The sequence below is a fragment of the Ictidomys tridecemlineatus genome, chromosome 9 (genome assembly GCF_052094955.1).
Source record: "Ictidomys tridecemlineatus isolate mIctTri1 chromosome 9, mIctTri1.hap1, whole genome shotgun sequence".
Lineage (NCBI taxonomy): Eukaryota > Metazoa > Chordata > Mammalia > Rodentia > Sciuridae > Ictidomys > Ictidomys tridecemlineatus.
In genome coordinates, this window is record NC_135485.1 from 129,103,141 (window position 1) to 129,130,602 (window position 27,462).

Below are 27,462 nucleotides of genomic sequence, written 5' to 3' on the forward strand. Positions count from 1 at the left end.
GACTGAAGATGGAAATGGGTAGACCCCTGGATCTTGGGGAGGATATGGAAATATGTTACTAGGTAAGTAAGCTTCAGCTCTACAGATGCAATGGGAATTACAACTCAGAAAAAATTTTATTATATAAAAGCATTTTTTACATACTATATGAAAAAGATGCTTAGATGTTTGTTTTCATATATAGAATTCTACTCATGGGTAAAGGAGGCTTAGTAAGTGGTGGTTAAACATGTTGAAATGTTGACATTGAGATGGATTTAATGTGTACGTGTGTGTGTGTGTGTGTGTGTGTGTGTGTGTGTGTGTGTGTGTGTGATACTAGGGGTCAAACCCAGGGCCTGGCACATGCTTGGTAAACTCCCTACCATTGAACTACACCCCGGCTCTTTTTATTATTTATTTATTTATTTTCTAGGGGAGGGACTAGGGATTGAATCCGGGGTGCTATACCACTGAGCTATATCCCCAGCTCTTTTTATTTTTAATTTTGAGACAGGGTCTCACTCATTAAGTTGCTGAGGATGGCCTTGAATTTCTGATCCATCTGCCTTAGCTTCCAGAGTCGCTGGGATTACAGACATGTGCCAGGACACCTGGTGAATTTAAAATATCAATTAGGAAGATGATGTGAGCTGGGCTAAGAAACAAAACTTAATTGATTTTTCTTCTTTTTGGTTCTGTCTTTCTATATCTTTATAAAACTATGTTATAGCTAATAGAGAGTGGTACTATATAAAGCAGGACCAAGTCAGAGAGACCAAAAAAAAATTAAATTAGGCATTTTAACAGGGAAAATTTTATACAGGGAATTTGTTATTTAAGGAATGAAAGAAGAAAATGGAACGCTGGGGTAACCCAGAGATAAGTCTGGGGAAATAAAAGGAAGCTACTGGGATTACCACTCCTGTCCCTGGACAAAATCCCCTATGGAACTGGGAGTAAGGCTCTGAAAGGGTTTCCTGCCAGGTGGCCTCTGGGGCTGTTTGTTCTAGGAATGGTAAAAGCTGGGCCAACACAAAAACAGCCAAGTCAGGAAGGACATTACTTCTCCTTGCCTGCTAATCTTCCTCTAATCTTCCAATTGCAGAATTTAGCAGAGCACCAACTGAAGGAACTCTGGGAAGTGTTATTTGCAAATTCCCAATCCCAGCATCACAGAATAACTTTTATAAAAGGGTCAATTTAGGGTTGAGAGGCAACAGATAAATAATCAGATAAGCAAACAAAATAGCTTAAATCATCTATTAATATATATATATTTTTAAGATACTAGGGATCAAATCCCAGGATTTACTGAGCTACATTACCAGCTCTTTTTTATTTTCCTTTTTGAGAAAGGGTCTTACTAAATTGCCGAGGAGGACCTCCACCTTATGATCCTCTTGCCTCAGCCTCCTAAATTACTGGGATTACAGGTGCACACCTCTGCCCCTGACTTGCTTTGTTTCCTTTTTTTTTCTTTCTTTTCTTTCTTTTTTTTTTTTTTTTTTATGGTGGTGGGCTGGGGATTGAACCCAGGGCCTTGTGCATGTGAGGCAAACACTCTACCAGCTGAGCTATGTCTCCTTTGTTTTCCCACGTTAGAATGAGGGAAGACCTCAGCATCACTGTACAGCATAGCTGGAGGAGGGAATATGACTTCAGCACCTCACCGCTCTGCGACATGCCTAAAACCCTCCTTGGTCCTTTGCAAGACTGAAGCCATTGCAGGGAGTCATATAGATATGGAGTAACTGGTTGCCAGCAGAGTGACACTGGGGACATCAGTATATGCAGGAGCCGTGAGTTTACCTGTGTGAAGACTTGGGGACTGGCTGCTTTGTAAGCCTTCCCAGTAACCCTTGGTCTACTCACCTGGCACTTTCTGTCCTGTACTTTTTTTAAATAGTTACACAAATCAAATGCCCTATTCTTGAGTTTCTTTCACAACATATCCTGATGGTCCATTAAAACCCATGCTTAGATCAATAGCCTTTAAACAGGTTTATTCAACAGGTCTTTTAGGTGAACTTTTAAAAGGTAAGAGAAATAATCTTGTTCATTTTGTTCTGAGGGTGCCAATAGAAATGCCTTCTTTCTTAGAATGTGTTTATTGCAAAGAAATGGAAAGAAAGCATAAAACAAGTGGAGGATTGTATTTTATTTTTTCTTATTGTCCCTTTTAAATTCAAGAATATCCATTATTACCTTACGTGCATATACGATTACATGACTGGTGTAACTACATCATGAACTTCCAGAAGAATAAGAAGTTATACTCCATTTATGTATGATGTGTGAAAATGCATTCTACTCATGTATAACTAACATTAGAACACATTTTAAAAAACTATTTAAAAAATCCAAGAATATCTATGGACAGATTTCTATAAAAATGGATAGAGAACTGAATGTATTATTTATAGTTACAGGTATTAATTCTAAATGGTAATGCCATAAAAGGTGATTATAGGTCAGGAGGATTGCAGGAGGATTGCAGGTTCAAAGCCAGCCTCAGCAACTTAGTGAGGCACTAAGCAACTCAATGAGACCCTGTCTCTAAATAAAATACAAAACGGGGCTGGGGATGTGGCTCAGTGGTCGAGTGCCCCTGCGTTCAATCCCCAGTACCCACCGCCCCCGCAAAAACAAACTGACTATAGTACCCAACTAGTCTAAAATATAAACTGTTTTTACTTATTGGGGAAAATGAAGCTGATACTAAGTGAATTACAATTTGGGCACAAGAAACTATTACCACCTTATAAAGCTGAGCCTTGTACAGATCCAAAGGCAAATGATAAGATGTATTCATTTTGGCTTTTAAAGTCTATTTTAAATACATCTAATCCATTTTATTTGTTTTTATTTTAACAGATTTATTGGGGAATAATTCATATTCCATAAAATACACGTTTCTAAAGTCACGATTTCATGGTTTTAGTATATTCACAGAGTTATGCAACCATTACCATTATCTAATTTTAGATCATTTTCATCTCTCCTCAGGTATCTTAACAGGTTGTAATTACTCCCATTTCCTCCCATTTTGCAATTTCTTCTACTTTCTGTCTACATGGATTTGCCTGTTCTGCGGTCTTCTGTATCAGGCTTGTTTCCTTTAGCATAATGTTTTCCACATTCATCCATTTCATAGTATATATTCATACTTTTATTTTTACTGCTAATAATATTTTATTATATGGATAACACCTTTTGTTATTAACCTGCCCAACAGTTGATGGATATTTGGGTTATTTCTACTTTTTTTTTTTATCAGGGACTGAACCCAGGGTACACTTAATTACTGAGCCACATCCCCAGCCCGTTTTTTTTTTTTTTTATTTTGAGAGAAGTTCTTGCTAAGTTGCTTAGTACCTCACTAAGCTGCTGAAGCTAACTTTGAACTTGTGATCCTCCTGCCTCAGCCTCCTAAGTCACTGGGATTATAGACATGTGCCACTACGTCTGGCCTCTTTTGACTTTTTTTTTAAACATTAGCCCCAAATTAGAAACAACTCAAATATCCATCAATAAGATATATTCATTATCTTGATTGTAGTGATGGCTTCATGAGTATATAGTTAGGTGAAGACAAATTATATGGTTTAAATACATACAGTTTGGGCTGGGGGTGTGGCTCAAGCAGTAGCGCGCTTGCCTAGCATGCGTGCGACCCGGATTCGATCCTCAGCACCACATACCAACAAAGATGTTGTGTCCGCCGAGAACTGAAAAATAAAATATTAAAAATTCTCTCTCTCTCCCTCCCTCTCCTCTCTCACTCTCTCTTTAAAAAAAAAAGAATGATATTTAAATAAATAAATACATACATACATACATACATACAGTTTTGTGTGTCAATTGTATCTAAAAGCTGTTAAAATTATTTCACATAAATTTTATAATTTTCTTAGCAGTAACATGTTCCCCAACATCTACATTAGTTTGAATATTTATGATGCATTTTTGTATGGTGCATTTTTACTTTAATTTTAAAATATTGATATTTGAGCTGATATGTCCCCCAAAGGCCTATATGTTAAAAGCTTAGTCCCAGCCCATGGTGCTGCTGGGAGGGGGTGGCCCCTTAAGAGATGGGGCCTAGTGGGAGGAAGTTAGATCATTGGGGGCTTGCTGTCAAAGGGGATTCTATGAGAGTAGTCTCTTCCTCTCTCTTTTGCTTCCCAACTGCCACAAGGGGAACACCTTGCTCCACTGCATGCTCTTTGTCTTGATGGTCTGCCTTGCCCTGGGCCCCAAAATCAATAGCACCAATTGACCATCGACAGAAACCTCAGAAAGCAGGAGCCAAAATAAAATTTTTTCCTTATAATTTTAAAGTATTTGTTACAACAATGGAAAGCTAATGCAGTATTACATTTGGCAACTATTTTAAAAAATCCAAGTTTAGCTTTAGAAGTTTTTGTTTGGTTATATACATAGTCTTGTTTATTTGTTTGGGGCAGTACTAGGGATTGAACTCAGGCGTGCTCTACTACTGAGCTTATTTTGAGACAGGGTCTCACTAACTTGCCCAGAAAGACCTTGAACTTGGAATCCTCCTGTCTTAGCTTCCTGAGTAGCTGGATTCCAGGCAGAATGTGCCACTGTGTCTGATCTAATGATGTCGTGTATGAAACAATGAATATTGATATCAAGATGGATGTTTTTAAGAATTTTTCCTGGTGATCTGGAACAGGAATTAAGGATTTAGGATGCAGGCCAGTGTCCATTTCTACTCTCATACTAATTTGAAAACTATAATTTTCTTTTATTGGGTGGGTGTCTCATCCATCCCAATTACCAGATGCTCTCAATTACTGGCTGATCTTCACAATCGCCTGGGAAGATTCCTGTGTGCTATCTTTTGTTATTGTGATACAGGCAACCTGAAATATTACTCAAACCTTTAATTTTATTATTTATTATTAAATATAATATATTTATATAATATATAAAATTATGTTTTATCATATAAAATTGCTTTTTACATATAAAATTCATTTATATATAAAATAGTTTTTATTTTATAAAATTTCAAATATTTACGAACTCCAATGAATAGTATAATGAACTTCCATTTGCACATTACTTGATTTCTACTCTCATTGAGTCATGATGATTTTTGATTCATTTATCACCATCCTCTACCTTCAATTTCAGTTATCTGTGATTTTAAGAAGTTTTCTGGGTGTTTGTGATATGACACATAAAGGTTGAGTAGTAGTCTATTGTGTATGGACAAGCTAAAATGTACTGGATGGATTCTGTGTTTAGATAATCTTCCATTTTTGGTGGGGAGGGAAAAGGATATGATATATAAACTAATCTTGACCTTGTCTACACCAATTATTTAGGTCTCAACTATAGTTTTTGTAATTATGCATTTCCATCCTATATACTTACCTCATTGAGAGTTTCTTTGGGAATACATGATATTGCTTGATGAAGATTTATTGATTTACTTATCTGACCATGCAAAAGCAAAAATGCTATTAGGTACTTGGTAAAGACAAAAGTTTTTCTTTCTTTTTTTGTGAATGAACCCAGGCAAAAGAAGCTTATACTTTCCAAGCATACAAAGAGATTACAATCTCACTAGGGAGCTTGTAATGGGACTTCTTGTGATTGCTTTGGTAAGAATCAACAAATATATGAAAAATGTTCATCATCACTAGCAATTAGAGAAATGCAAATCAAAACCACTTTAAGATTTCATCTCACTCCAGTCAGAATGGCAGCTATTATGCATACAACAACAATAAGTATTGGTGAGGATGTGGGGGAAAAGGTACACTCATACACTTTTGGTGGGACTGCAAAATCGTGCAGCAAATATGGAAAGCAGTATGGAGATTTCTTGGAAAATTGGGAATGGAACCACCATTTGAGCCAGCTATCCCTCTATACTCAAAGGACTTAAAAACAGCATACTAGAGGGACACAGCCACATCAATATTTATAGCAGTACAATTCACAATTGCTAAACTGTAGAACCAACCTAAATGCACTTCAATAGATGAATGGATAAAAAAAATGTGGCATATATATAAATGGAATAATACTCAGCAATAAAAGAGAATAAAATCATGGCATTTACAGGTAAATGGATGGAGTGAGAGAAGATAATGCTAAGGGAAGTTAGCCAATTAAAAAAAAAATGCCGAATGCTTTCTTTGATATAAGGAGGCTGATTTATAGTGGGATAGGGAGTGGGAGCCTGGGAAAAATAGATGAACTCTAGCTAGGGCAGAGGGGTTGGAGGGGAAGGGAGGGGGCATGGGGTTATTAATGACGGTGGAATGTCATGATCATTATTATCCAAACTACAGATATGAAGACACAAATTGGTGTAAATATACTGTGTATACAACCAGAGATATGAAAAAAATGTGCTCTACATGTCTAATAAGAATTGTAATGCATTCTGTATATATATATATGAATGAAACTAAGAGGTTGCCATGGAAGGAGAAATATAAGGTTGAAAGTATGTGATGAGCTAGTCCTGCAAGAACCTCATTCTGTTCTTAGTTTATTAGGAACATTCACCTTAGTGATGCCAAGGTACTTACCTCCCAAGGAAGTGGCAATTACAAGAAACTAAATCATAGTTTTTTCTTTCCAATCATATAGGCAATGGGATCTCAGGACCACAGTCCTAGTTCCGAGATGTAGAACTTATTCAGTTCATCCCCCTGAAGCACACACAGGTGCTCCCATTTCTCTACTTCTTTAGGTGTCCAAATTGGGATTGAGTGAGCATCTTGTGACATACATCAGCATCAGTCCTCAGAGCAATCATGCCTTGAAGTGTGGGCACAGTTAAGTAAAATGGCCAGCAAGACACACTCCCTCAAATGGAGGCTGCATTGTGTGCTGGGAATAACTTAGCTGCCTCAGTCTCTTTAGCCCATCTCCTTGCAAAATCCTTCTCTGGGTTCACTCACCTGGCATGGTTTTCCCATGGTTTCCTTGTGTCCTTCCTTCTTCTTTCCATTTATTTATTGGTAAGTTTTTAAATTGAGTTTGGTGCCTATTAAATCAGACCAAGAAATTTTAAATTACTTTAAAAATTAAAAAAAAGAAAAGAAAAGAAAGTGGTTTCCTTTAGGGCTAGCAGAGTTTAATGTTCAAACACTCTCCTGTGGTAAGAAGTATTGGCTTCCCAAGATGTTTCTTCTCCACCATTCTTTTTACTTTTTTTTTTTTTTTTTGTGGTGCGGGGGATTGAACCCAGGGCCTTTGCATGCGAGGCAAGCACTCTACCAACTGAGCTATATCCTCAGCCCTCTTTTTATCATTTTGGTATAACAAGAATATAGAATAAATGATGTGTGCAATGTTGAAGAATTTTTTATTATACAGGAGTGTGTAGCATTGACAACTTAAAAGGTCTGTAAAGGACATTGCTAAGGCTGGTTCCAAATTACCAGGAAAAAAGTGGGAAATGGAATCACAGGCTAATTATTTTTATCATTTCAGATTTTTATTTTTTCAAAATTGTTATTGTTTAACACTTTACTATTTAAAAGTCTAGCCAGACTTTTACCAGCAGCTAGTTCCTCCTTGTGAGTAGCTAGCAAATGAAACATACAAGCTATTCTCTCATTTTACTCTATTGTTAAATTACAGATAAGGCCTTTTTTTTTTTTGTACTGTGGATTACCTAGGGATGCTTTACTACTGAGCTACATCCCCAGCCCTTTTTGCTTTTTTAATTTTGAGACAAGGTTTCCCCAACTTGGTAAGGCACTTTTTGGGGGCAAAAATAGAAATCGGGGATGCGTCTCTATCACACAACTCTTTCTCTGCTTTGCCTGGACACTTAGTTGATTCTCTGTCTCAAAAAGTTGGGGATTTTTAAATCACCTTATTTTGACTAAAATATCGCCTTAATTTTTGTCCCCTATTCCACAAAGAATATTTGATGATTAAGAAAAAATAAAAGCTATTTGTCCTAATAAATGATCTATCATTGAAATCATTCAAGAGATGTGTATTGCATTTGTTCTGTTCTGTTTTTTTGGTGCTTAGGATCCAAGCCAGGGCCCTGAACACATTAGGCAAGCACTCTGTCATTGAGTGCTTGCTGGCCGATTTTCAGAATCACCAGATTCCTGTGCACCATCCCTTGCTCTTCCGATTCAGGAAAACTGGGATCCAGAAAACCTTGACTGTAAACTTTTTTATTTTCCCCACATTTTTTGAATACCTAATTACTAAGTGAAACCAATGCTTGATATTACAGCACTTGCTGGAAATCCTTTTAAGAGGAAGATTAATTTACTTTTAGAAATGTGGTTTTGGTGGAAATGCTCACAGTGGACTAGAGATAAAGATTAAAGCTTGTAAAAGAGAATAGGGCTAAATAAGTTTACAGATAAGACTTGGGGAAGGGCTGGGGTTGTGGCTCGGTGATAGAGCGCTTGCCAAATGAGATGAAATCAAGGTATACAGATAGACCCACAAACGTGAAGGAGAGTCTCAAAATGAGAAGGTGGTCAATGCTGTCAAACATAGCAATCAAGAGAGAATGGGTTGGCCATGCAGAAAGTCACTGGGTAAAGTAACACCATTATTTTGGTATTAAAAAGTGTATTGTGAAATCCTTTGACATTTGGGATTTTGGAAGTCAGTCTTGGCAATTCCCCAGTTTTCCAGGAACACAAATTATGGTCTATGAAACTCAGGAAGGAGCTCATATAAATGAATTTTATTTGATCCCAAATATTACTACCTACTTAATATTGGAGCAAAACCATGCTAGAATACACAGACTAAATAGTTATAATAATAGCACAATGGTTCATAAAATAATTTTATTTCTGTCTTACAGTCTGGAGGTGAGTCTGGTCCAAGCTTATAGGCCAGGGAGAATTTAGGGACCTGGGTTCCTCCACCTCATTGCTCTGCTATCTTTTAGGGTGTTGTATTTTCATGGCAAAGCTGGCTAACTAGTTTTAAAAATGTTTTCAAAACATCTCAAAAGAGGTAGGAAAAAAAAAGTAGAAAATAATAAAAGGCCTGAGGTTTTATTTTAAAGAAGACGAACCGGATGTTAAATTTGTCAATTCTGCTTCTATTCCATTAGCCTAAACAAAATCATATGGTCACATTTAGTTACAAGGTAGTTTGGAAATATAGTTCAAACCTGGGCAGCCATGTGTCCACTTAGTACTTGGGGGAAATAAAATTGGAAATGAAGATGATAATAAACAATCTTTTACAGGTAGGAACTGGAAGATATAGGTCTTTCTTCAAAAAATGGTAGGATTCAATTACTTACACTTTTACGTTGTTTTTTTTTTTTAATAACACTGGGAATTGAACTCAGGACCCTGCATATGCTAGGCAGCAGTCTACCACTGAGCTATATCCCCAGCCCTTTGTAGTAAAATAGTTTACTTCTGTGTGTGTGTGGTATTGAGATTGAAACCAGAGGTGCTTTATCACTTTATCCCAGCCCTTTTAATTTTGAGACAGAACCTCGCTAAAATTTCCTGGCTGGCCTAGAAATGAACTCCTGCCTCGGTCTTCTAAGTTGCTGGGCCAGGCATGCACCACTCACCTAGAAATTTCTTACTATTTTTGTTTGGGTTCAGAGGATTGGTAAAACAACTAATGAAATTACATTTGTCATTATTTTCATGAATTATTGAAAGACATTCATTCTGTGTCTACCTAGCAAGACCAACACAAGACTTATATCCGTAGTATCTATCTATTGTTGTGTAAGAAATTACTTACCAATTTAGGGGTATAAAATGTTATCTCCAAGTTTCTGAGGTATTGAGAATTTCGGAGTTTATCTGGATGGTTCTGGATTGCTCATGAGGTTGCACTAAAGGTTTTGGCTAGGGCTGCAGACATCTGAAAGCTTGACTGGGTTGGAGGATTCCCTTCAAATCTTACTGTTGGAAAGGGGCTCCTGTTCATTAGGAAGGGAACCTTTGTATAGGTTTAACTTAGTAGTCAGCTTCTACCAAAGTGAGTGACCCATTGTTCCTGCAGCGCTAGGCCAGAGGCCTACCTCTGGGATATCTGTTCCCATTATTCACAGATACAGCAGAGTCCACAGCCATCGATTTTGGACTCCCACAGGGAAGATTTCAAATGAGTTGCACAGATGAACAGACAGGAGTTTATTAGAGAAGGTGAAATTAAGGGCAGATAGCCCATGTACCAAGCTGAGTTGGTGTAGCACTGCAGACTCTTGAGTTTTTAAGTGTTTTGGGTCCTTTGTTGTTCTCTCATTTTCTTATACCCGCCTTTTGACTGATAAGCAGTTTAGTACCCATTGTTATTTTGTATAGCCCTCAGCAATTTTCTTTGTGAGGGTCAAGATGACCTGGTCACAAGAGATAGCTCAGGACTTGGTTTTGAAACAATAGTTTCCTTAAGGGGATTATAACTAACTATGCCTGCAGAGGAGGTTTGACATATCAGTTCTCATTTTCCAGATGTTTGTCATCTTTGATACAGTTCCCTGTTATCTCCAGTCCTGTGATTTGTGGTCTGTTTAGATTTGTTTGATGTCCTCCCTGTATGTCATCTCCCTTTTGGTTCTCCCCTACCTGCCTGCGCATGACTAACTGCCTAAAATCACCACCTCTGGAAGGGGTCCAGTAGCAAAGGGGATTGGTGGCAGAGAAGAGCAGGAGTTCAGCTTGGATTTGGCCAAACTAGGAAGACAGTCCTTTGCAGAAGACATCCAGAATGACACAGGGAAAGGACAAAAGTGGGAGCCAAGAGGAGCGCAGAGGCGTGGTGAAGTTCTGTTGAGGTTCTGTGGATTCTGCTGGCACTAGAGCTTCTGGGCAGTTTTTACTCCCAGCATGAGATGAAGCTGAGAAGGTAAAACAACCTAAGGTCTGTTGAGAAGGACAAGGATTGGGTGCTTCTTTAAATTCCCTAGTTTTAAAGAAGCTCCTGTTATACCATGAGAGGTGGGGTGTAAATGTAACCACCAAAATGCCAAGTGTCTCCAACTTGGTCTCAGAAGTGACATCATCACTTTCAGTCTCTTTCATTGGTCACTCAGGCCAACCTTGGCACACAAAGTGGGAGCCATCTCTACAAGAGTGTGAATACCAGGAAGTGGGAATCCTGGTATGGGGAGCCATCTTGAGGCTACCCACCACCATACCTAACCTTAGGAAGAAGCTAAAAAAATCTTCATATAACCTATTAGCCTATCTTTTAAAACAAATTATCAAAGTAAACAAACTAATGAGATATTGAGAGAATACAAGGAAAAAAAATTTGGTTGACACATTTGTGTAAGATTGTTGGTAAATTTGTTGCTGAAAGCCTGTTTCTTGTCCCTGTTGCCAATCCAATAATGAGGACACGGTTTTGAGAAAAATCAAAAAGAAGGTTTACTGCTTTGCTAGAAAAGGAGAAACACAGGGGACTCCTGTCCCAGAGGCTGTGATTCTGCCCATCAGCAGGAACAGGGGGCATTTAAAGAGGTGACTCAAAGGCTACATTCCACACGTGTGTTCTCTGTTGGAGACAGACATTTCTGAGATCTTCTGGTACCACCCCCAAAGTCTGGATGACTTTGTTCCTCTGGTGGGTGTGTACTCAGGGACAGATAACTCTGCCTAGGATGGGGAAGAAAGGTAATCCTGTTTCCCCTGAGATTAGGGACAAGGAGAGATTAGGGAGGAGCAGGGAGAGAGAGGAAGAGAAAGAAACATGTCCATTTTAAAAATAAGTTGCAGTGGCAGAGCAGCAGGGGCTATATTCAAAACATAAAGTGGAGCACAGTTACAATATCATTAGGTTCTCAGAAGCATCACACTTCAGGTTTTATTTTATTAAAATAGAGTCTATTTAAAGATGTCTTTCACTTTTGCAGGTCAGAAATGAATTTCTCAGAATGGACATTTTTCAGTCAGTTTCAGTGTGGTTTCTTGAAAAGTGTCAGCAGTTAATATTAACAAGTGTTAAAGTTAGTGAATTTTTGTAAATTTAGTCCAGTTTAAAGACATAGGATCCTCTAACATTGCCTGAATACTGAGTTATATTTGGGGAGTTGGCGTACAGAGGGTCTGTCTTGGATTAGGTCTCAAAATACCTAAAGGATTTCCTTATACAGGCCTGGGGTGAGATACAACAGGTGCATCACTTCTAATTTTGGAACTAGAATCAGATAGTTTAGAGTTAGGCTGGTCTGCACTCACTGAGCAAAAGTGAAGATAAGCAATTTTACCATACTATCCAGTGTAGAAATGACCAAAAGTATGTTATTATTCTATTACTTCTAATAACAAATCACATTTTTTACAAGATAGCATAGAATTTTGATGATTCTGATAAAGGTCTCTCTTTTCTTAGTATTCCATAATTCATTTAAAAATATGTTGAAAGTGGGATCCTTAGAATAGTTAAGCTAATGATCATGTCTGGTATTATTTTGATTTTACTATTATCAGTGAATTAAATTTTTGCAATGGAAAATAAAGGCATAGAATGAAAGGTGGATTTGGTTTCTTCAAAGAATTTCATAAAAATTCTGGGGCTTTAGAAGATGTTGCCATTATTTCAGGTTGACATTAAATACAAACACATTTAAATAATTAAAATATGGATATGTCTCAAAATGGAAAATGTACTTCAAACACTATCAGAATTGTACATATAAAATCAAGCAAAGCTTTATTTTTATCTTTGAATGACTTGAAAAAAATTAATGCAGTACAATCTTGAACATTTCAATTACAAAAGTTGAAAAATTTTGAATTGTGGAAGTCCCTGGAAACATAACTTTTTATTATATACTCCAGATATTGAGCAATTCAATATATACAGATTTCCCCAAAATATAAATTGAATATGAGAGTAACTTTAGGAAGTCTTACTGAGGAGTAATAAAAATAAATGTTAGGAAAGGTATGGTTTTCTTTTTGCTTCTCAGGTAATTTGTTTCTTATATAATTGATATATAATCTACTCATTTTAGAAATTTGTATTTTAAGTCCTATAGATTATTTTTTAAAAAAATTTCTAAGTCTAAAAGGCAACACATGTTGTAGAGGCAATGCTCTGCATTTTTTTTTTTTTTGAGAATAGTATATGCAATGTAATACATTCAAAAGAAAAGCAACAGGTTTGATCTGAAACCAGATTTTTTTCTTTTTCTTTTCTTTCTGTATTGGGGATTGAGCCCCTTGGGAGGTTAACCACTGAGCCACATCTCCAGCCCTTTTATGTTTTTTTTTTTTTGTTTTGTTAAGTTTGAGACAGGGTCTTGCTAAACTGTTTAGGGTCTCACTAAATTACTGAGGCTGGCTTTGAACTTGTGATCCTCCTGACTCAGCCTCCTGAGTCACTGGGATTACAGGCATGTGCCACCATGCCCCATGAAACAAGATTTTTTTTCTATAATGTTTCCTCTCTACAATGTTTAAATAATCTAATATTGTTATAAGGTCCTTGCTTGGCGTCTGGATGATGACAGCCGCCATTTCAAGGAAAAAGTTTCGCTTTCCCGCCCAAGGGCCTTTCTGAGAAAGGCTCACCACTCCCTCATACCAACCTAACAATTAACCGGGGGCATTAAGATCAGCTCGGCTCCGATTCTGAGCCTGCCCCAAGCCTGTTTTGCTTCTCTCTCCTGTAGAGAGATGACCTTTATTTGTCAGCTCTGACGAATCTACTCTCTGTGATCTCTGTCTGGTCTTTCATTTCTTGCTTTCCCTTCAATTGTGACAGGACATTTTTTTTTTCATTAGATCACAATAATATTTGGATTTTCTAAAAATAGCAAATTGGAGATAGGATATTTAAACACGAGGAAATTAAATTTAGCCAGATGTGGTGGCACATGCATGTAATCCCAGCTACTCAGGAGACTGAGGCAGGAGGATTACCAAGTTCCAGGCCAGGCTCAGCAATTTCACGAAGTCCTAACCAACTTAGGGAGACCCTGTTTCAAAATAAAAAATAAAAAAGAATAGGGATGTAGGTCAATGGTAAAGCGCCCTCGTTTAATCCCTGGTTTAAAAAAAAAAATCAAATTTAGATGCCACAAGGGAAGTGAAAATATGACTCATTGCTTGCACTGAAACAATGTCTAACAAGAGTCTTCAGTAAATTTATGTAGGATTCTCGCCATCTGGCCTGCCTTGGTCCCCCTTCCAAAGAATTCAACTACCTCCAAACATACCATAATCCTCCACTTTGTTCCCTCTCCCCCACCACGGCCTCGAGGCTGTAGTAGTTTTTATGATTAACCATGTATTTACATAAGGACACCAGATGCTGTTGTGTTTTGGCAAATTAAAACTCTGGTGTCTCAGAAGCATGTTGGATAAATACTGGGTTCCAAAGCCTCATTCGACTTTGCCATTTCCTGTCATGCAACTTTTTTTTTGGGGGGGATAGGAGTTGAGTGGGAAGCCTCCAGCACTGCTGGACGCCATGGCAAGTACAACATGTTATCAAGTGATTACAAGATGAGTATTTTTAACAAGGGAAATATCTAATTTCTTCAAACAGTTGACTTCTCTATGTTGCGGTGCTCAACTAGTGACAAGGTGAAAAAAAAAAAAAAAAACCAAAACAGGCATCATCTTGCCGCGGTGCGTGAGCTGCACTTTTAATTTCTGATAGGAACCAGCAGCCCGCGGCTGATTTACGGTCAGCTCGTGTCGTCCCGCACGGTGGCGGCTCCAGCAGCCTGCCTCAGCCGTTAAAGCCACCTCTGCGGAGACGCCCGAGCGCGGCCGGGGGGAGGGGTGCACACAGGTGCGCCCTCTGTTTGGAAATACACAAAGGGCCAGCGCCGCCGCCGCTGTGTCCCTGGCAACTCCACGCACGCGGCGCGCGCGCACTTCCCGCGGCCCCGCGGCGCAGAGGGCGGGAGGCCGGGCGGCGGCGGCGGGCGGGGCCGGGCGGCGCGCGCAGGTGGCCGCGCGTCGGCTGGCGGAGACCCTCGGCCTGCTTGCGGACGCGGCGCCTGGGAAGCGCGAAGCCGGCTCCGCGCGGCGGCGACGGCGCCCGCGCTGTAGGGACTTGTAGTCCGCGTGCCTCCCGGGCGCCTCCCCCGGGTAGGCCGGCCCGGGCGTGCCCGCCCGCCGCACGCCGACTTCCTGCCGCTGCCAAAACTACACCTCCCGCCGTCCTCTCCGCTCTGGGGCTGAAAGCGAAAACAAATTTTACGCTGCGAGGGTGCTGCCCTCCGCCGGGAGCCCCCTCCCGCTCCCCGCCCCTCCGGCTCCCTCCGGCGAGGTGGGGAAACCCAAGGCCGCGGCTTTCTCTTTTGGTTTCTTCAGCTCCTGGCGAGGAGGGCGCGCGAGGCACGCAGGCCTCGCTTCACCCGAGGCGGCCCGGCGCGCGCCGGCGGCGGGGCTTTCCTAGCCCCACTCTCGTCGGGACCAGGAAACTTGTGGGGCCGGCGACCCTCGGCCCAGCGCCCGAGCGGGGCGGTGAGGCGGTCGGGAAGTGACTGCTCCCTCTCGGGGCGTTCCTTCATCCCTCCCCCCGTGCCCCCGGGCGCGTGGCCCCTCCGGGGAGGCGGCCGCGTGCGGACGGCCATGCACTAGGCAGGGCTCCCCTATGCGCCGGGAGAGCGCGGACCGCTGCCTCGGGCCGCCGCCTGCCGCAGCTCGCCGAGCCCGAGCCGGAGCCGCCGCCTGCCCCAGGCCGGGGCGTCGAGCAGCCGGCGGCGCGGCCATGTGGGGCTAGCCCGCGCGCCTGGCCTGCAGCGGGACCGGCAACATGGAGGCGGCCGTCGGCGCCCCCGACGGCGGGGACCAGGGCGGCGCGGCGTCCCGCGAGGACGCGACGCCCATGGACGCCTATCTGCGAAAACTGGGCTTGTATCGGAAACTGGTCGCCAAGGACGGGTCGTGCCTATTCCGGGCCGTGGCGGAGCAGGTAATGGGCGGGGGCGGCGGCGGCGGCGGGCGGGCGGGGTGGGACGCGGCGGCTCAGCTGTCCTGGCTGCCCACGTCCCGGGCCGCGCGTGGCCCGGCTGTCGTCACAGCCGCCCATTGTGGCGCCGGAATGGGACTGAGAGTTGAGGACAACTTGTGAGGCCTGCGCGGAGCGTGCCTGCCGGGGACCTGGCGACCAGCTGGCTTTTCACTGGTGTTCCGCATTCAGCTCCCCTGGGTTTTCCAAGCGCCGCGTTCACGCCGGTGAACCGCGCGTTTCCCAGGGGAGGTGGTGCCCCCTCTGCCCCCTCCCCCTGTTTGCTGGACTTTGGAATGTGGGGTAATCGGGCTCACGGATGTCACTGGAAGCCAGGGGGCAAACTTTGCCGTTTGAGAAAACCAACCTTTTACAAATACAGAGCATGTTGAATGAATTGAGCTTGAGTAGATTCCACACCTCATTAAGCGGGGCGGAGCAGTGGAGGTATACTAAAAGAAAACCACGTTTTCCAAAAGTCTTTTTGTGCTGGTTGGAGGAGGGAGTGTTAGTAACTAGGGTTCTCGGGGCCTTTCTTGACCTGATCCTCCACCCTCCCACCCCCGTTTGAAATGGCCCAAATCATTTTTAATAACTTGCTTAGGAAGATGTTTGTGATTTTTTTTTGGAAGTTTTTTTTTTCCCGTGTTATATAATACTGTACGTTGTAAGTGTGCAGTCACCAAAAAGCATCGTATATTTGAAAAATAGCTGCTTGAGTAGTTGGATAAAAAGTTTCACTGCCCGGGTATTTTCATACCTTTCATAGTTTGTTTCCCTTTAGCTCAAGGAACAACTCCTCCTCATACCCTGGGGGGTTTTTAGTGATGTTTCTGGTTTTTTTCCTTCCCCCTCACTTTTTCTGAATGCTAAATAGCTTTTAGAATTTCTATTTGTGAATAAGTGTTTTATCTAACATCTGGAGACTAGTCTGACTAGTATGTTCTCTCTTTCTTTTTTTTTGTGATATTGGGAATTGAATCCAGGGACACTGTACCACTGAGCCACACCCCCACACCCCACTTTTTTTTTTTTTTTAATTTTGAGGTAGGGTCTGGCTATGTTGTTGAGGCTGACCTGGATTTTGCATCCTCCTATCTTAGCATCCTGAGTAGCTGGGATTACAGGCTTGAGCCCTGGGACTGGGTGTTCTCCTTTTTAAAAAACATCAATAGGCCAGATATTTATTTTCAAAGGCCTCTCGTTTTTTACATCTATAGCATGGAATCTTTGTTTAAAACAAGAAATTGATTTATTGGGGATCAGCCTTTGCAGCATTTCAGGTATTGATAGTGAAACATTTTCTTTAAAAGTTCTCCAAACCAGGCTCTGTCTTTTTCAGTTCATTAGACTGCTCTGATTTTCAGAAATTTAGGATGTTCAGTGTGAGTGGAGTATGTTCACACACCCACCCCAGTACTAACTATCAGTAGGTAAACAGTCTGCCCTATTTGTGAATTTTTCAAATTTCTCCATCTGTTGTGCTTCCTCTGTCTCAGCCTTTTTGGACTCCTCAACACCTCCAGAAGCAGAAGAAATGAAAATGAAGTCAGCTCATAGTTATATACTATTGGCTTTAGCAAGAGTTTGGTCAGGAACGAGGTAGAAGTTAAATTTGGACTTGAATTATTCAGATCCTAGTTATTGAAGCAGAAAGGTTTGACTGTTTCCACTATTATATGCCATAGTTGATTATTCAGAAGCCTGTTCATATTGTAGAGAATCATATTGAGTATTTTTGTAGGGGCAAGAGCTAGTTAACACTAAAAACTCATTAACATCCAATAATACATTTTTTTGTAATTTATTATAATAGGACTCAGGTTGGGCATAAGGGACTGCCTTCTCCAATTATCTGACTCTGATTTTGAGCTTAGCTCTAGGAGGTGAATTTTTGGGTGAAGACTGGGTTTTTCAGCAGACAGGACTAAGGGTGTAGCAGTTATGGCTAAAGGCAAAGTGTGGGGAAAAGGGAAATAACAGCACTCAAGCTGCCCTTTTAAAATGAGTACAAAGGATTTTCTTTTAAACTAATGATTTTTTTATAAAATTACAATAGGTAAAATTTCTGAGGAGTCAGTAATCTAAATGGCAGGCTGTAGAGCCGGGGAGGGGACTTCAGGTTCCCGTCAGATCACATTTTTTTGGGTGGACCCTTCCCTTTTTTACAGTTGTGGATTTGGGCCTGCAGGAGGCCTGACCTGAATCAGCTCCTAGCCATAGAGCTAAAAATAGGGCACTCTTAGAGGACTTGCTAAAACAGTGTGTCTCATCCTTTCCCAGTGTTTATCACTATCTTGTCCCAGGAGCGATGGAAAGCCTCCTCCCTGTAGCTTACTTTCATGTTTGCAATAGTTTGTAAAGATGGATTTTTACCATACCATTTGAATTCTTCTTGAGGTCCTTGAACTTGTACAGTAATTTACTTTTTATACAGTTGTCATTTAACCTTGCTTGTCTTGCAGTGTTTGGCTTTGTAAATTACCAGCACTCCACAATTTATGGAACTTGAGAGTTTTGCTTTTGAGCAACAAGTTTAGATTGATTCTATATGCTAAAATATTTGTTAAAAGAGGAGAAAAACCATTAGATATGCCTGCCATTGTTTTTGATGGGAAATAAGCTTTACTAACTTATATCTGCCACCTGTTGCTAGGTAGATGGCTTTAACAGTAGCTCTACTTTGCTAATGGCAGGAAAGCCCTATCGGATGACACTGCCTGAGTCATACTAATAATGACTTGATTCATAATAGTGTCTAACGTTAGCTACAGAAGTGTTAGCTGAATGTCATTTGTGGTACCTGCAAAAAAAAATTTGTGTGGGTTTTTTTTTTTGTATGTGTGTGTTAAGTGTTGAACCCAGAACCGTATGCTTGCTAAGTAAGCACTCTATCATTGAGCTACACCTTCAGCTTTGTATGTTAGTCATATATGTATGGATATGTGAGCAGTACCCCGTGTGCTGGAAGCTTAGAAAAAGGCTACTATTTAATAGAATCACAAGGTTTACCCAGTGAAGCTGAAAACCAACTAGTAAACTGAAAACCAATTCAGTTGCTAATTTTAGCTAGTTGGTAGAGAGTTCCTTCAGTGTATCATAGTGTAATAAGACATACTAGTTGTCCAGGCTATTTTGCCTGTGGTTCTGTGGGTATCAATGAGCCTTGGATATGATCCAAGGGAGCTGTAAAACATGTATCTTGAGTCTTGTCTTTCCTGAATATATGGGAGACTCACTTAATATAGGAGCTGTAGTTTAATTTTTTTTCTTTTGATGGTACTGGGGGTTTAATCCAGGGTCACTCTTAACACTGAGCTCTATTCCCAGCCCCCCTTTTTTTAATTTATAAATTTTGAGACAGGGTCTTGCTAAGTTGCCAAATTTTCTGAACCCCAGTACCACACACACTCAAAAAGAGTTACAGGTTGGTGCATACCTGTAATCCCAGCAGCTTCGGAAGCTGAGGCAGGAGGATTGCAAGTTCAAGACTTGGCAATTTAGTGAAATCATGCTTCAAAGTGAAATCTTAAAAGGGAACTGGGGAATGTAGCTCAGTGGTAGACCACCTCTGAGATCAGTCCACATAATCCCCTCTCCCCACCACAGTCAAATCCAAAGCCTCTTAGGATAACAGCATTTTTATGTCTTCCAGACTGTCTACTTCTTTTAAGTCTTGTAAACTTGGTAAAGAGTTCCTTAACTTTTCTGAAACCATGATGGACTTAAATTTCTGTGTAAGGCCACTAAATACATTCACAATTATTGGAAGAAAAAGTATCTCATACAGTCTTACACCCCAAAGACGATTACTAATGAAGTCATCTATTTGTTCTCTTTCTTAACAAGCACAGGTTGAGGCTTTGCCCTGAGTAGCAGGGATTCTGTTAACTCTGCTTTCTGAAGAGCAGAGTTATTGTAGAAAGATGGCAAGAAAGGAAAGTGTCTTGTTTATGAAAGTGTGCTCAGAGGAGTGATTTTAGTGACTTAAAAGTTAAATGGTAATACATTCTTTATAGAATGAATCTGGCTTAAGGAGTATTGCTGTATTTCTGTGTCGTGCTTAGAGGAAGAGGTGAGATTGAGTAAAGGTCTCAAAATTATAGAAAGGGAAATGGAGGGAGACTGATAATCTATTGATTGTCCCATTACTGTTGGTGTGAAAGAAGGCATCAAGTTGTAATTGAAATCCATTTTTAGCAAAATGCTTAATAGTGCGTTGTTTTTTCTTTTTAGGTATTGCACTCTCAGTCTCGCCATGTTGAAGTTAGAATGGCCTGTATTCACTATCTTCGGGAGAACAGAGAGAAATTTGAAGCGGTAATTTATAATCTCTAATACCCATTTTGGTCTCTAGAAAGTGTTCTGGTGGAAATGTCACAGGCTGGGTTATGAAAATAACCCTTGATCAAATGAAAAATCATTAAATCCAAACACATTCAGCTGTGAATATTCTAGGCTATTTTGTGTTACTAATTTATACATTTAGAAAGCTTCTGTGACGACTAAGACAACTGTGGGGGATGGAAAGGATGACCTGGAGGAGAGATTTGTATACTATACATTAGTACTTGATATGCTCAGGGAAATGGATGTTGAGATTAATAGTGATTTGTGTGATTGGTAACTGCTGATGAATTTAAAAAGTTTCAGATTTGAAGTATAAAAAAGATGCTGAACAGAAGTAATGCTGAAGTATTTTATCAGAAGGCATTTCTAGATTTTTAATTTTCAGAGATCATTGTGAAATCACATCAGAACACTGTAATTATATAAATGTTGATTAATAGTTAATAAAATGTTGTATAACAACAGTATAATTTTCTCAATAGTGTGTAGAAGGCTGTGAAATAAGTTGCCACCTGATCTATTTTTATTATATATTCAAAGTCTTGCAGGGTTTACTGCTTACTGGTTTTATGACCTAGAATTATATAACCTGACAACTTTTAATGGTATTTCCCCCCATTGACTTGTAAAGAATATTGATACTTGGCAAATAACTAATTTTTTTTTATTCTTTTTAGATAGACATGACAGTGTAGTGTATTTTGACATATATATAGAGAGTATAACTTCCCATTCTTGTGGTTGAACATGACGTGGAGTTAGACTGGTTGTGTATTCATATAGGAACTAGGAAAGTTATGTTCAATTCATTCTACTTTCTTTCCTATTCCCATCTCCCCTTCCTTTCCTTTATTCCCCTTTGCCTAATCTAGTGAACTTCTGTTCTTCCCTCCCCCCATCCCCTATTGTGTCTTAGCATCCACATATTAGAGAGAATCTTTGGTTTTTCTTTTTTTGGGATTGGCTCAATTCACTTAGCATGATAGTCTACAGTTCCATTCATTTACCGCCAGTTGCCATAATTTCATTCTTTATGGCTCAGTAATATTCCATTTTGTGTATATACCACATATTCTTTATCCATTCATCTGTTGAAGGGTACCTAGGTTGGTTCTATAGCTTAATTATTGTGAATTGAGCTGTTCTGGACATTGACATGACTGGGTCACTATAGAATGCTTGATTTTAAGTCCTTTGAGTATAAACCAAGGAATGGGATAACTGGGTCAAATGGTGGTTCCATTCCAAGTTTTCTGAATAATCTCTATACTGCTTTCTAGAGTGTTGCACCAATTTGCAATCCTACCAGCAATGTGTGAGTGTACCTTTTCCCCTCACATCCTTGCCAACATTTGTGGTTACTTATGTTGATAATTGCCATTCTGATTGGAGTGAGATGAAATTTCAGTGTAGTTTTAATTTGCATTTCTCTAATTGCTAGAGATATTGAACATTTTTTCATATATTTGTTGACTGCTCATATTTCTTTTGTGAAGTGTCTATTCAGTTTTTTTGCCCATTTATTGATTGGGTTAGCAAATAACTAGATTTTAAGCCTTAACAGAAGACATCTTAGTTAAATGTATTCCTGGATTGGGATTCTCTATATTCAAGCAAATTCTGAATGTTGTGGTTAGAATGGATAGTAATAAATTGTAGGAGATTTACCTGCTTAATCAGGTGATTTGAAACCTTATTTTATGGTAACAGAGGACTGTGGTGTTATGGTGGTGAAGAGGGGAGAAGTGGCATGGTTTATAAATAGTTGAAGAAATTACATGTGGATTAATGATTACTGACCCAAAAGGTAAAAATCTTGTTGATAATATGGGCATTGTTAACACTGCTTGAACTCTTACTGTGTGTCATATATTGTTTAAGTGCTTTACATGTATTTATTTAATTCATATAATCTTATGAGGTATGATCAGCTGTTGAAAGTTCTGAGGGGGAAAGATTTACTTTTCTTATAATAAGAACCCTAGTAGTTTCTGTTGACCAGAGTTGGAAAGGGGTATTGTGGGTAAGATATACCTTGCTCTACTTAACAGTGTCACCCATGGCCTAGCAGGACACTTTCTGCTTAGAAAGGAGGCTTACATTGGGTGCAGGTTTGTGTTGGAAAAACACTTAGGTCTTTACCAACTTTAAATGGCACTATGAGTTTCTTTTAAAAGTCTGTAAATAACTATCTAATATGGAATAGTAGCATCTGATTGATGGGGATTTAAAAATATGTGTTAAAATTTAAGATGCTTTTTGGAACTCTGTTAGTATACAATTTATGAAAGAATGTCAAAACAAATCCATGGGTGTTTAAAATTACAGACTAGGAAGTATGTTTTTGGTGTACTTAACTGGGATTATAAATTACATAAATTGACTGGTGGGTCAGGTGGATGTTTTTTAGAGCTTTCTCAAGTTAGTGCAGTTGCTATGAGAAAAACAAGGTTGGATGATCATATAGTTGTGAATAAACTAATTTTATGTTTAAATAACAGTGAAGCAACAGTATTAGATAAATTCTGTTGATGCTTCAGAATATCTTTAGCATTATTAGTTTTCATCTTGTGGATAACTGACCTAGAGACAACGAATGCTTATATCTGTATTATTAAGATAATTATTAAGATGACATGCTTTCTTAGCTATTATATTTGTCTTTGTTTTATTCTATTCTACACACTGACCACTACCAAATTTATCCAAAAGCACTACTTTCATCGTGTAATTTCTCAGTTCAGGATGTCATATGCAGTGACCTTTGAATTACCTTTCCTGTCTAGTCTGAAATTCCTGCTTGGGTTAAGGCCCTCTATAAACAACAGTCCCCCATTTGGTTTCCTCTCTTGCTCAGCTCCCTAACAAGTTGCTCTGCTCCAACTGGCTAGGAGCTGGCTAGATCCTGTCGCCCCTGTCTTCCCCCAACACGGAGTTCTTCCTCCTTATGCCACAAGGGCCATTGCTGTGGAGTGTCTGCTCCCTGTGTGCCCATCCAGATTCTGACCAGCCTTCATCTTGAGTCACTCCTATTCCTGGAAACTCTTTCTGGCAATGTTTCCTTTAAATTCTTTTATATGTTTATGGTCTTAAATTATTTGTATATATTATCATCATTATTTTAATATTACTGGTGTATCGAGGTTTGTATGAGATCTCAGTAATTTAAAGTGAATAGTTAACAGTGAAACAGTGAACTGTTTTTTGACATAACATTCCTAACAGACTTTTTTTTTTTTTGCAGTTTATAGAAGGGTCGTTTGAAGAGTATTTAAAACGTTTGGAAAATCCACAGGTATGCAGTAATGTTCTAAATATATTTTTGTTTGTGTGTATCCAACATAATGTATTTGAAATTCATTAAGAAGGAAGTTAATAGTATAGTTTTTAGGGGTTACAGGCATACACTATTTCATAGTTAATAGTACAGTGTTTAGGGGGTACAGGGATAGCATACACCATTTCCTACGAATGTGTAGGAAGGCATTTTGTTGAGCATTTATTTGGAAGACAATTTGAACTGTATACTAGAAGTTTTCTCACTAAAGACGGGAGTCATGCTCTCTTTGTCTTTGCCATAATAGCATGTGGATGTAACATACAAGATTGAAATAAAAATGGTGATGATTTTCAGAATGCCTTGTTGGTTTGTGTGTGGAACTTGATGCAGGTGAGATTTGATCTTTTCCTTAGGCAACCGAGAAGGCAAAGTTCTTTGGAAGTTGTATTTCCCATGATTAACTTGTGAAGGGGGAGGAGAAAAAGGTAGCATGTCTCCACCAACTTCTGCTAACACATTTTCTTAGTCATGTTGAAATTAAAAGAATTCTTTTTTTTTTTCCATGCTTATAAAACTCATGTTCTCACTGTAAAAGTCCAAATATCATGAAATGTGGGCTGGGTATGCAGCTCGGTGACAGAGTATGTGCTTAGCATATGCGGGGCGCTGGTTTTGGTCCTCAACATCACACATATACACATACACATTCATGTACACAAACTGGATTATTGTGGAATGCCATTTCGAATGTTAGAATTTGTCAACTGTTAAAAGAAAAAAATAACATCGGCAAAGAAAAAAGATAAGGAGTTAGATAGGTGGTAAAGGGAATGTTAATGTTGGAAGAAAGGTGTTTGATCAGTAATTGGGTCATCTGTTTGATTCCCTGTTGCTATTTGGAGTGTTTGATTTATGGGCTGAGAATAACTAGTCACCCTGAGAATGCATAGATGAGATAACCAAATAATTTTTTCTACTATAGGGAAAAGAGAGTCAAATACAAATTAGTAAATCATGTGTGTTCCAAGAAATACAGATACAATGCTATATTTTAAGTCACTCACTTTTGGGGGCTTTGTTTCGTTTTTGTTTTTTTTGTGGTGCTAGGGATTGAGCCCAGGGCCTTGTGCATGTAAGGCAGGCACTCTACCAACTGAGCTATATATCCCCAGCCCCAGATGTGATGCTCTAAGTACTCAAGGTTTTATTTCCAGCTGGGTTGAAGAAGAGTTTGTGAGTTCATATTTGAAGTCTGAATAGATTCTAAACAAGCAGTGCCTGTACTGAAGGATATTCTATCGGTGAAAACTGAGCAAGTTAGATGCAGAAAACAGATCAGTTTATGTGAAGCATGGAACATTCTAAGGTTGGAGGGAGTGAGAAAGAAGTCAGAGGGCAGGCTGGGGCTGGATTGTGGGAGAGCCTTCAGTGTTAAGGTCAGTAATTTGGAGCTTATGTCTTATACCAGTGTTTGTTTCTCAAGATATTTATGATTTATTGATTGTCTGCATCAGAATCACCTGGTGTGCTTGTAAAAAAATTTAGAATCCCTGGCTCCTATCCCATATCTAAACTCTCAGCCCTGGGATCTCTGTATATGGCCTTGGAAAGACGCCTTGGAAAGATTTTTGAGATAGGGACATGAGATTAGTGGTCACCACATCTCAAATTGTAACTGTTAGCCTCAACACTTGCCCTATCTCCCTTCCTGCTTTTATTTTTTTCTGTCACACTTACACCATTCTGTATAATAAATATTTTGTTCATTTTTTTTTCTATTAGAATTAAGCTTTGTGAACACAGATTTCTGTATGTCTTGTTCACTGGTGTGCCCCAGACCCTGGTATTTTTGCTGACTGAATGGACACGTGAAAAGAATGTTGTGCAAAAGTTTGAAGTGAATGAGACCAGAGGCAGAAAAACCCATTTTATTTTTTAAAAAGTTAAAAAATTTAATTGACACACAGTTGTACATATTTATGGGATGCAGGGTATCATTTAATGATCAGGTCAGGCTGATAGGCATATCTATCACTTTAAACATTATCATTTCTTTGTGTTGGGGACACTAAAGTCTTTATTAGCTGTTTTCAAATATGTGACTAATTGTTGTCAGTAATTGTATCCTACTGTGCTATAGAACATGAGAAGTTATTTCTCCTATCCAACTACACTCCTCTACCTGTTAACCATCTCTCTGTCACACCCCCATCCACATACAAGTGAGAATGTGCAGGCAGTATTTGTCAGACTCATTTTGAAATTGTTTAAAATATTGCTAATATATGGAAAACTGTCTACATTGTATTAAGTATAAAAAGCAGTAATTACAGTTTTACTCCAGGAAGGCCTTTTCTCTGATTATATTTTTATTTGAATAGTTTTGAAACTTAGTATCAGCATATGCTATGATCACAGATTCATTTTCCTGAAGTTTACATTTTTATCTCTGTTTATAAGCCTTTTTGAAAAGGATTAAATATTTTAATTGTTTAATTCCCAGAGTTGAACTTTCAATTTGGAGTGCCTAATTGGTGATCAGTGTGTATATTTCAAATGAATCTTAAACCTATATCTTGTTGCAAGTAGGAGGGAAGGTGAAAACTAGAATGTCAACAGTTGGTATATAATTATGTGATTTTTATTTTCTTTATATAAAATACAGGAAATGACAAAGTCCATTTATTATTTTGTTAATCAGAAAACCCCATTATGATGTTTGTTATTGATATTTGTTCAGCATTTCAAGCTAATAGACTGTAAGAGCCTGAGCTAGGATCTACAAAGTGGAGACATAGGGAGGAAATGATGTAGTGTGGACTGAACTGAGATTTTGATTTGTGGTTACCAGAAAAGAAGGTGCTTTGATTGCTGGGGCTAGGTGGTCTGGCCAGGTTTTTTTTTTCCCCCCTTCAATAATTAGGACTTCTTAGGACACTCCACATCTGATCAAACCTCTCCTTTGTGTCTTAAGTGCCTTCTGAACAGTTTTTTTCATTATTAAATAGCAACGATACTTATAAATCATTCTGGGTTTTTTCCTCCCTGATACACAGGATGTATAAGATGAAAAGAAATACAGTTGATGAATAAACTCTTAATTATCCACTTCTCAAAGAAAGCATTTATATCCTTTTAAAGATTCCAGTAGAGCATGTTGAACATAACCTAAACTTTTGCAAGAAGTATTTTGTTAGCTTTAGTGAAGTAAATTGGCCTCTTGTCTGTTAAATATGGATTCATTCAGTTTGGATTTATCATTCATTCATATGGTTTGTTTGGTTACCAAACTTTTTTTTTTTTTTTTGAATTTTTAATATTTATATTTTAGTTCTCGGCGGACACAACATCTTTGTTGGTATGTGGTGCTGAGGATCGAACCTGGGCCGCACGCATGCCAGGCGAGCGCCCTACCGCTTGAGCCACATCCCCAGCCTGGTTACCAAACTTTTTAAAAATAGTTTGCTATTGGGGATCTAACCCAGGGGTGTTTTACTGTTGTGCTACATACCCAGCTCATTTTTTTATTTTGAGACTGGTCTTGCTAAGTTGCTGAGGTTGGCCTTGAACTTTTGTTTCTCCTGCTTCAGCCTCCCAAGTTGCTGTGATTACAGACATGTGCCTCGTTGCCTGGCTAAAATTCACTGGTCATAAATTTACAACTTGATGAGATTTGACAAGCATAAATTATTGTGTAAACACCACCAACAACATAATATAGGACATTTCCATTGCTCCTAGAAGTGTTCCCCATGCCTTTTTACATTTAATCTCTTCCTTCTACCTTATGGTTTCCGGTAATCACTGATCTGCTTTCTGAGTTTTGGCTCGTTTAGATATATATAAGTAGGATGATATAATTTGTAGTCTCACATATTTGGCTTCTTTCCCTTAGCATGATGGAGAAACACTTTTAAGATTCATCC

General features: G+C 39.3%; 1 protein-coding gene across 1 annotated transcript in view; it reads left to right on the forward strand.

Annotated features, from left to right (window-relative positions):
* The first annotated feature begins 15,711 nt into the window (after positions 1-15,711).
* Otud4 (OTU deubiquitinase 4) overlaps positions 15,712-27,462 on the forward strand; it is a 42,921-nt gene continuing 31,170 nt past the window's right edge. Inside the window, exons 1-3 of the mRNA XM_078022071.1 lie at positions 15,712-15,870; positions 20,143-20,226; positions 23,501-23,551. Coding sequence (XP_077878197.1) covers positions 15,712-15,870; positions 20,143-20,226; positions 23,501-23,551 — 294 coding nt within the window. The remainder of the gene's footprint in view (positions 15,871-20,142; positions 20,227-23,500; positions 23,552-27,462) is intronic.